At 36.2% G+C, this 11,352-nt stretch overlaps 1 protein-coding gene across 2 annotated transcripts in view; it reads right to left on the reverse strand.

Moving 5' to 3' along the window:
- METTL14 (methyltransferase 14, N6-adenosine-methyltransferase non-catalytic subunit) overlaps window positions 1-11,115 on the reverse strand; it is a 33,156-nt gene extending 22,041 nt beyond the window's left edge. For both annotated transcript variants that reach the window (XM_088021060.1, XM_028087398.2), the window contains exons 1-5: window positions 10,890-11,115; window positions 7,382-7,470; window positions 6,445-6,532; window positions 3,418-3,498; window positions 2,963-3,050 (exon numbers count right to left, since the gene is read on the reverse strand). In XM_088021060.1, the coding sequence (XP_087877186.1) occupies window positions 2,963-3,050; window positions 3,418-3,498; window positions 6,445-6,532; window positions 7,382-7,470; window positions 10,890-10,955 (412 nt within the window). In that variant the 5' untranslated portion in view covers window positions 10,956-11,115. The remainder of the gene's footprint in view (window positions 1-2,962; window positions 3,051-3,417; window positions 3,499-6,444; window positions 6,533-7,381; window positions 7,471-10,889) is intronic.
- Window positions 11,116-11,352: the final 237 nt, after the last annotated feature.

Consider the following 11,352-nt stretch of genomic DNA (forward strand, 5'->3'; position numbering starts at 1 on the left):
TTAATTTAAAAGCCAAAAGTACAGAGTAATAACTTTAATATCAAAGAGTAAAAGTGAAAGATTTTGTAAAGCCTCTTCAATCAGTGCTTATAAAACCAATTGCAAATAAAACAAGTTTAAAGACTTTACTATATAGTCAGGTTTTAATCACAGTAGAATTGGCTCTCACTCTTCTATAAAACAGAAAGTGCAAGTTTTTCTCAATCCGTAAGTTTCCTAAGTACTTTATCTTGGCTGTGGGGAAATAAGTATCTTAAGGGCAGAAAGGTGGATAATGAAATTCAGTTATACAACTATCATAAAAAACAGCTTTACTAAAGTATAACTGATATATAAAAAACACACGTATTTAATGTACACAATTTGATGAATTTAGACATAGGCATGCACCTGTGAAATCCTCACAGCCAAGGCAACAGACATATCCATCACCTCTAAAAGTTTTCTTGTGTTCCTCTGGGTGTGCGTGTGTATGTGAGTGTGTGTGTGTGTGTGTGTGTGTGCACACACGCGTGTACATGTGTGATAACGCTTAAGATGAGCTCTACCCTTAACAAATTTTTAAAGTTTTATTGACTATAGTCAACAGCATTGCTGTATAGCACTATGCTATACGGTAAATCTCTAGAACTAATTCATCTTGCATAACTGAAACTTTATATCAATTCAGTAACACTCCCTATTTTCCCCTTCCTCCAACCCCTGATAACCACTGTTCTCTGATTCCGTGAGTTTGACTATGTTAGGTACTTCATAAAAGTGTAAGTATTAATCATATTACATATACTCTTTTAGGTACCTAAGTATTTGCATATTTGTTCCATGGCTGGCTTATTTCACTTAGCATTATCTTAACATTTATGCTACAGCTAAATTTTGCTCATGAAAACACTAAAATCAGTTTCTACTTCAAGAGTAACACTGCTTGCAAGCAACACAGAAAAAATAAATCAGATGACAACAAAATTAAAATTTTTTCTGTGTTGTAAATTATACCATTAAAAGGTAAAAAGACAACCCACAGAATGGGAGAAAATACTTCCAAATCATATGTCTGATAAGAGACTTGGACTGAGAATGTAAGTCTTACAATGTAATAATAAAAAGGCAAATAACCACTTAAAAAATACACAAAGAGTTTGGATATTTCTCCAAAGTACTTAAATAGCCAACAAACATATGTAAAGATGCCTAATATCATTAATCACTAGGAAAATGCAAGTCAAAGACACAGCGAAATTATCACTTCATACCCACCAGGATGGCTATAATTAATAAGACAGATAATATTAAGTGTCAAGCATGGGAAGAAACTGGAACCCTCATACACTGTTGGGAAGAATGTCAAATGGTACAGCTGCTTTGAAAAACAATTGTGCAGTTCCTCCAAAAGTTAAACAGAGAATTAACACATGACCCAACAATTCCACTCTTAGATATATGCCTAGGAGAAATGAAAGCATATGTTCACACAAGAATTTTACATGAATATTGATGCAGCACTGTTTATAACAGCCAAAAAGTAGAAACAACCCAAATGGATGGATCAACAAAATATGGTACATACATACAATGGAATATTATTTGGCAGTCAAAATAGATGAAGTACTGACTCATGCCACAACAGCAACGACCCTTGAAAACATTGTGCCAAGTGAAAAGAAGCCAGTCACAAAATACCACATATTGTACAATTCCATTTATATGAAATGTCTAGAATACGCAAATTGTTAAGAGATAGAAAGTCAATTAATGGTTACTTAAGGTTGGGGGCAGATGAGGAGGAGGCAATGGGAACTGACTAGTAATGGGTACTGAGTTTCTTTAGGGGAGATGAAAATTACATTGTGGTGATGAATGCACAAACTGGATTGACTAAAAACAAAACAAAACAGAATTATACCCTTTAAATGGGTGAATTATATGGTAGATGAATTATCTCAATAAAGCTGTTTTTAAAAATGCAGGGGTAATGCCTTTGAGGGACTTATTAGTAGCCTGGACAGGGGCTGAGGGAAGAACCTCTGAGCTCGAGGATATCTTAATAGCAACCTCAAAAACTGAAAAGCAAAGAGAACAAAATCTGAAAAAACAATAAAAAGTTAGGAAATCCAAGAACAATGGGACAACTACAAAAGATGTAACATGTGTAACAGAAATGCCAGAAGAACAAGAGAGAGGAAGAGAAGAAATATTTGAAATAATAATGACTGAGAACTTCTCCAAATTAATGTCAGACAACAAACCAGATCCAGGAAGCTCAGAGAATATCAAACAGTATAATACCAAAAAACCCCTAAACTTATGGCATATCATTTTCAAACTACAGAACGTTAAAGATAAAGAAAAAAATCCTGAAGAAATCAGAGGGAAAAAACCACCATGCCTACAGAAGAACAAAGATAGGAATTATATCCAATTTCTCAGAAATATGCAAGCAATAAAAGACTGGAGTTAAATATTTAAAATGTGTTGAAAAAACAAAACACCAGCCAAGAATTCTATACTCTGTGAAATTATTCTTCAAAACTAAAAGAGAAATAAAGACTTTCTTAGAAAAATAAAAATTGAGGAAATTTGTTGCCAACAGACCCACCTTGCAAGAAATGTTAAATTCTTTAAAGATAAGTAAAAAAATAATACAGGTGAGGAAATCAAGCCTACAAATGAAAGGAAAAGCATCAAAGAGGAAATAAATGAAGGTAAAATAAAAATGCAGGGATAGTCACAGAACCAAACTGAAGGAGGAAGGAAGGAAGGGAGTGAGTAACCCTGCTGGAAGGAAAAGGAGGGTACACTGGAAGTATGCAGAATGAAAACAGGAAGCCAGGAGAAATAATTTTGGAATTAGAAAAGCCAAGCCAGGAAAAATAATTTTGTTAGAAATAATCCACAAAATGGATAAATTACATGCATGTAATCAAGAGTTAGCAATAGCATATTCCCAACAAATCTAACATACCTACGTCCCTGATGAAATTTTGAGGTCTATGTCCAGTGTCTACAAAATGTTGGCAGTAATCATTATGGGGATTTAAACTCTGCGTTCCCTAAAGAAAAAGTCAAAATTAAATTAAGAGCATTTACTCTAATGGCAGATACACTAACTCTGTACTTTACTTTTTGTTATGAGGCCATACAAAATAGAAGTTGATACGTAGATTAAAAAAAATTAGGAATATTTAAAAACACAACTAAAATGACAGTATTACTCTTTAGTAGCTACAGACATTGATATAGCATTATCTCATCCTAAATAGCCAAGTATCAAAAGACTATTTCAAGAATAATTTTAAATGATTTTTATTTTATAATAATTATTCCTCAATAACTGAAAAAATGTTGAAAATAAGTATTTAAAATTTTTTCATGCATAGAGCTGAAATGTGAAGGGTTATGATATGAAAATTTATTTACCTTAAGAAAAGTACTAGAATCTTTATAAATCTCTTCTTCATAAGGCAAATTCTCTTCTTCCTGTTGCATTTCTAATTCATCCTTGGAAAAGGAAGATTAAGTAGACATTTTATGTATAGACGGAATATTTTATGTACTTATGATATCTTGAGTATTAAGACTCAATATAAATATTTTGTTTTTTAAAGATTTTATTTATTTATTTATTTATTTATTTATTTGATAGAGAGAGAGAGAGCACAAGCAGGGGGAGCGGCAGACAGGGGGAGAGGGAGAAGCAGGCTCCCTGATGAGCAGGGAGCCTGATGTGGGGCTCAATCCTAGGACCCCGGGATCATGACCTGAGCCAAAGGCAGACACTTAACCGACTGAGCCACCCAGGTGCCCCAAGACTCAATATAAATATTTCATTTCCTTAAGACATAATTTTTCAAATTATCATTAAAGTCAAACACTGAAGTCTTTGCATTCTTATCATTATCTAGTTATTTTTACAATAAATAAAAATTTCCTTTTCATTCTCATCAATACCTGTCTCTAACTACTGATTTTGTTGACTGAATTGTCTAATACTATTTATCTCATACTATAGATATTAGAATTTAGCTCAAATCATGAAAGACATGGCCACCAATGGGGCAATTTTATTTCTATTAAAAACCATATGAAACTACTATTTTTACAGATCAAAAATGTTAAAATATCAGGAACTGTATATGGTTAAATATACATATTTATATGATAATAAGTAAATAAAGTAAAATGATAATAAAATAATCACTTATATTTAAGTTGCATACTAGCATATACCAAAATGCAATGCACAAAACAGTATTTATGAGATTAGGAAACCATCACTGAACTTCCTAGAAACTTACTGAAACTATGCATTCTCTTCTCTATTAAATATAATTGTACAACAATTAACTTGAAAGAAATGGAGATAGGTTTTTCGTCTATAATACTTCCTTTTCAACTAAATATTGCAATTGTAAGTTTAGAAGTTGTGTTTTTTCCTTCGGCCTCTTTCAGAAACGGTTCTACATTATTGTCTAGCCCATGGGTTCTCAAAATATCTTAACTGTACTACCCTACCAATAAACATGGAATAACGCAACTCAAAAAAGACTCAAAATTTGATCCCATTATCCAAAGTTTCTGATACATCTACCTCCTTAGTCTTACTTAAGAATATTATTGTCCAGTGCTTACTAGGCATTATGCTTTATATCCATCACCTCTTACATTAAAATGAGGAAACTGAAAGATCTTAATTGAACTGATTAAGGACTACTTCATTTTATTGTGCTTCAATTTATGCATGCTGCAGATATTGCATGTTTTACAAACTGAAGGTTTGTGGCAACCTTGCATCGAGCAAGTCTATTGGGACCATTTTTCTGACAGCATTTGCTCACTTTTTGTCTCTGTGTCATATTCTGGTAATTCTTAACAAAATTTCTAATTTCTTCATTACCATATTTGTTACGATGATCAGCAATCTGTGATCAGTGATCTCTGATGTTACTATTATAATCGTTTTGGGGCACACTGAACCGTGTCCATACAAGATGGCGAACTTTATCAATTAATGTTGTGTTTTGATTGTTCCACCAACTGGTGGTTCCCCTGTCTCTCTCTCTCTCCTTGGACCTCTCTATTTCCTGAGACACAATATTGAAATTAGGTCAATTAGTAACCCCACAAGTCCTCTAAGTATTCAAGTAAAAGGAAGAATTGCACATTTCTCACTTCAAATCAAAAGCTAAAAATTATTAAGCTTAATTAGGAAAGCATGTGGAATCTGAGACAGGCCAAAACCTAGGCCCTTTGTGCCAAACAGCTTAATTGTGAATGCAAAGGAAAAGTTCTTGAAGGAAATTAAAATTGTTACTTCAGTAAACACACAGATGATAAGAAAGTAAAACAGCCTTATTTCTGATATGGAAAAAGCTTACTGGTCTGGACAGAAGATCAAACCAGCCACAACATTCCCTTCAGCCAAAGCCTAATCTAGAGCAAGGCCCTCACTCTCTTCAATTCTATGAGGCCTGAGAGAGGTGAGGAAGCTGCAGAAGAAACGTCTGAGGCTAATAAGGATCAGTTCATGAGGTTTAAATAGCAGAAGAAACGTCTGAAGCTAATAAGGATCAGTTCATGAGGTTTATTCACTAAGAACATAAAAGTGTAAGGTGACGCAGCAAGCGCTGATGTGGAAGCTGCAGCAACACAGAGGAAAGACCCTCCACCAGCAAAGATTAAAACTTGCTAAAAAGCTCAAATGAAGGCTAGCATTTTTTAGCAAAAGTTTTTTTTTTAAAGATTTTATTTACTTATTTGTGAGAGAGAGAGAAAGCAAGCACAAGCAGGGGGAGCGACACGCAGAGGGAAAAGAGGGCTCCCCACCGAGCAAGGAGCCTGATATGGGACTTGATCCTGGGATCATGACTTGAGGTGAAGGCAGATGCTTAACCAACTGAGCCACGCAGGCATCCCAGCAATAAAGTATTTTTAAATTAAGGTATATAACTTGTTTTATTAGACATTAATGCTACTGCATTTAATAAATATAAGATAGTATAGACATAACTTTTATGTGCACTGGGAGACCAAAAATTTCATCTGACTTGCATTATTGCAATATTCACTTCATTGTGGTGGTCTGGAACCAAACCTGCAATATCTTCAAGGTGTGCCTGTATACATATGCTACTGACAATTATTGTAGAAAGTTTAAAATTGAGCTTTTCATCAAATTTATTTTCCTGGATAAGAATCTATTATTGTAGGGTGCCTGGATGGCTCAGTGTCTGCCTTCAGCTTGGGTCATGATCCCAGGGTCCTGGGATTGAGCTCTACGTTGGGCTCCCTGCTCAGCAGGGAGTCTGCACTCTCCCTCTGTGTGCTTTTCTCTCTCTCAATAAATAAATAAAATCTTAAAAATAAAAATAAATTTTAAAAAAAGAATCTATTATTGTAAGGATTTATATTTTTCTTGACCAGAAAATTGCCCTGTCCTCTACTTGCCTTATATTCTTCCATTTTGTCTTCATCTGTCTCTCCTTCGTCCTGATACTTACGTTTTGCATTTGGAGCAGATGTATCGTAGGAAGCCCTGAAAATTAAAACTGAAGTGTTACACACAGATATAGAAAGATGTATAAATGGCAGCTATTAATAATATTAAATAACAGTTTACAGAAACAGAACAAGGCACATTTTTTCTGATTAAGTAGTATCTATTCATCCAGTTTATAAAATAAAAAAAAAAATCACAAAACCTGATTGGTAATTGTGTATTTTACTTTTATGAGAAAGCAACCAAATCAGAAACTAAGCTTTTATAATGGATGTATGGCAAAAAGAAACTTCTACATTATATATCATTCTAATCTGTCTTAAGCAAAATTGATATTCAAATTAATAACCAGAATACTGAAAAATTCTAAGTGCTTTATGAACTAAAAAATGAATACCACTTTCAGGGCAAAGTATGTTTTCTCTCATAAGGATCTGTAAATAAAATTATTTATGGTATATAAGCTAATTCTTAGTCTAACATTCCATTTTCTAACTACTTCATGAATGAGAACTTACTATATTCAGAAAGTATTTCATAATTCATGAATACTAAAAACCAGTATTTCTGAAATCTTTATTTTGATGCTTGTCGTAACAACACACTTCATACCTAGGATTGTTTGTTTATCAAAACAATAACCAGGGGCGCCTGGGTGGCTCAGTCGGTTAAGCATCTGCCTTCGGCCCATGTCGGGTTCCCTTCTCAGCAGGGAGTCTGCTTGTCCCTTTCCCTCTGCCCCCCCCACTTGTGTTTACCCTCTCTTTCTCTCTCTCTCTCCCCCTTTCTCTCAAATAAATTAAATTTTTAAAAAAACAAACAATAACCCTTTCACAATATTAACATGTCACTAAAAAAAAAAAAAAAAACAATTATTCAACTGACCTGCAAGTTTCTCTTGTTTCAGCAATTTCTCTCTGCTCATCTTTGCTATTTAACACGGCACCAATGCTGTCAGCACTTTCTGCTCCCAACTGAGAAAAGACAAAAACCAAAAATTAGATCATAATGTACTGGATAGCCTTTCCAGCCAGTGTAGCAACATTTAACATATCAGGTATTAAAAGAAAGAAAACAAAAAAATCCCCAGAGAAACCAAAAAGCCCTAACTACCTCAGCAGGCAAATGGATTAATTACCTTGCAGGAAAAACTAGAAATACCTTGTAACAAAACCATGTTAATTAGGAACAAATCTGAGAGCTAGCGAGCATTTTATACTTCGTTATATTTTGAAATTAAGGCAATTTCAGCCAATCCTCTACTTTTTAAGTAAATAATAAAACACAATTTAGTAACAGTAGCAGTAACAAAAAAAGCAGCTAACATATAGTGTATATAGGGTGGTAGGCATTAACACTTTGCGTCCATCAGCTCATATATTATATCTTATGTATCCCGTGCTGTAGTATCTATCCAGTTTTATTCAAGCCAAGTCTTTATACAATGATTTATAGACACAACACTGAATTTTAACAATACCTAAAAAATGGTAATGCAAATTCCGTTTGGCAGTTGGGGAAATTCTGCAAAATACAACAAAAAACTAGTTGAGATAAGCTGGCTACACAGAGTGGGATCAGTTCATGGAAATCTTAAAAGCCAAATGAACAATTGCAGAATGTAATTTATAGGCTATGAGGAACAATTTAATATTTTTAAGTACAAGAAGCGCACGAGGAAATCTGCCTTAAATAGTCCCTTTAGCTCAGGAAAGGGAATATACTAAAATATCAGAGCAAGTCCCTAGCCTTGATCTTAAACAATTACCACTGCCTTGGAGTGCCTGGGTGACTCAGTCGTTAAGAGTCTGCCTTCGGCTCGGGTCATGGTCCCAGGGTCCTGGGATCAAGCCCCGCATCGGGCTCCCTGCTCAGCGGGAGGCCTGCCTCTCCCTCTCCCACTCCCCCTGCTTGTGTTCCCTCTCTGTCAAATAAATAAATAAAATCTTTAAAAAAAATAAACAATTACCACTGCCTTTTTTGTTTGCCTACTTCATGACTCCCCAAAGGTTTCTCCAATGATAAATCTCTTACACTATATCAAATGTTCCTGATATTTTAACTCTTCCAAATATTTTCTTGGAACTTCCAATTATTTTATTTTACACTTCAATTCTTTTACCTTTACTTTTGTTTTCTTCTCCCCAAGTTACATGTAAGCTCCCTAAGGAGATGAACTCTGTCTTCTTGGTATCTGTATGTTCAGCAGCTTGCATAATGCCTGACACAAGAGTAGATGCTCAATATTTGAATGAACCAATTAGATATCCTACTACATTAGAATACAATGTATTACAATAGAAGTGCTTTAAGTCAAAATTCTCACAAAACTGTGGAATGACTGGAATAAGTAAATCATAGATTTTCCATTACAGAAGCACTAAATATATTATTTTAATAATTAGGACAATTTGGTATCATTCAAAAGCATATACGATTTTTTTTTGGAATAAAGCTACAGCTAAGTAAAAAGCAGGTGTAAGTTGCTGATGTTTATATTCTGTATAACAATAAGTAATATAAGTAGTGTACTCAACAGTAAGGACAACAAAAGCCAGGTGGAAGAAGATCCTTAGCCAGAGAGATCAAGATCTCTCTGATAGCTTTCATTACAATGTTCTGACCTGAGCTGTGCTACAGTGGATGGACAGAAATCAGAAAGGAAGGAGGACAATTTTTTAAAAATCGTAAAGTATAAATTGCACAAATCACATTCGGGGGAGTAATCTGTGTTGTTCATATGGAGAAAAGCAATTGAAAGAAAGGCTGAAATTAGTTGGTAAAGTGGAGGTCTGTCATTGATTATATCAGACATCCTTACCTAAGAGGTATAGTTCCTAACCAACTAGAAGACTAGGGAGCAGCTAGTCTACTGGAAAGAGCATGCAAAGCCTAAAACTGAACCTTGCAAACTTACAAACTTTGTGGACTTCAGCATGTAGCTTAAATTCTTTTGAGGCCTACTTTCTGCATCTGTAAGATGCAAATAGCATCTGACTTGTATGACTGAAGATAATGTATATAAAAAGCTTAGCAGTCTTGATTCATTGAAGGTACTTAATAAACAGGACCCATTATTAAGTTTTATGCATTATGCAAGCTTTTTTAGGGTAAAGACTATGTATACTTTTTATACATAGTTGAATTGCCAGTGGCTACTAGGCCCCCTGGTATATAGTAAGACACAAAAATAACTATTTATGAATGCATTTTAAGTCAAAGAATTCAAAACTCAAAAATAAGAACCTTACTTGGTGGTAACAAAGCTACTGAGTATTTTGAAGACAACTTGATAAAAGGTGGGAAGAAGAAGGCTTGGAAAAGATACCTGATTTGTCCCAGATCCTAATGCCAGAGGGACAGAACAGATCTGATTCCAAAGTCCCACATTTTTAACACTATACCACAAACCTTTCCATCAGATCATAAGAGTGTAGGTTTCAAATTTTCATTTACTAAAACCAAGATTCATTACTGAAAAAATAACAGTAAGATGCCTCATTAAAACCTCTTAGTATTTTCTCCATCACTTTTACTGATATGAATGGTAGGATGTGAAACACAAACTCCCAGTAGAGGTTTACACCTGCATTTTCTGTATGTGTACTCTCCTGATCAAGTGTTAACTTACACACGAGAAGCAGTGAAGACAAGCTTTGGAGACACAAACTGGGTTCAATTTTCTGGCCTAGCGGTGAGTGACACGGGCCAAAAACTACTTAACCTCTCCAGACTGTTTCATTATTCAGTAAGTGAAGTTAATGATACCTATTTGAAGGGTTTGCTGTGACTGATACAGAGTAAGAATTCACATGTCAGCGGTGGGTGATGACGAAGATACTGTACTCTGCACAGCGGACTGCAAACACACAAGATGCACAAACTAAAATTTACACTCAGGCTACTTCTAATGCAGTCTTTAGACATGATCCCAAAGAAAACACTATAAACCTATTTCACAAGGAAGCCACAATATCAAGAATTACGTGTTAAGAGAGGCAAGACAAAGAAGACCATTTAAATAGTTTAGAGAAACAAGGGATAACAAGTCACTCTTCCTTGTGTGAACTACGGTAATTTATTTACAAAGACCAAAGCTTTGTATCCCCATAATTGAGCCCTGCGCCAGACACTTGGCGCGCATTCCATAATGGTTGCTGAAGACCAGTCGTGGCGTTCGGTTTAGCAACACAACGACCGCGGCACAGTATGGAGAATATGAGGCTTACTGCGGGAGTTAAGAACAAGAAAGGCAGGCAGGCCTAGGGAACAGAGTCGCGGAACCAGGAAAGTACGTACCGCAGTGGGTAGGCAAAGACAAAGAAGAAAGGGGGGGTGGGGGGGAGAAGGGAACCGCGCACGCGCATTCTCGATTCCTCCCTGGGCCGCGGACCTGCTGCGCAAGGAGCTGTCGCCGTAACTTCTGGCGCTCCCGGATCTCCTGCAAGCGGCTGTCCATGTCCCAACTCCTGCTTCCCACTGCCCCCAAAACCTGACAATTAGCGGATGAAAAACCACCCGATTTTTCTTCTGAGTCTGTGGAATACAAGATTCACCGGAATCTTCAAGCACCGGGTATCCCTCAGCCTTTCCTCAATAGGTTTCCGGCGCGGCCAGTATCGGCCCCACCGAGCCCGGAAGTCCCACCTCCTTCTGGACGCCCGCGATTTGACGCTACCTGGAAGGGACCCAATGAGGGATGTTGTGGCGGCGGCGCGGTCTTTGAGGCCCTTTTGCCGCCAGGAACGGCGTCTGTCAAAACCGCTCCAGGGCGGACTCACTTCCTGTCCTCTCGCTTGCCCTCCCTGGGGTCATCAGCCTTCTTTGGTGTATCAGCGTTGTATACGAGGTGTGGA

Source organism: Eumetopias jubatus, unplaced genomic scaffold, assembly GCF_037043125.1.
Source record: "Eumetopias jubatus isolate StellerSeaLion01/CBP00866 unplaced genomic scaffold, mEumJub1_p1.0 scaffold_2, whole genome shotgun sequence".
NCBI lineage: Eukaryota > Metazoa > Chordata > Mammalia > Carnivora > Otariidae > Eumetopias > Eumetopias jubatus.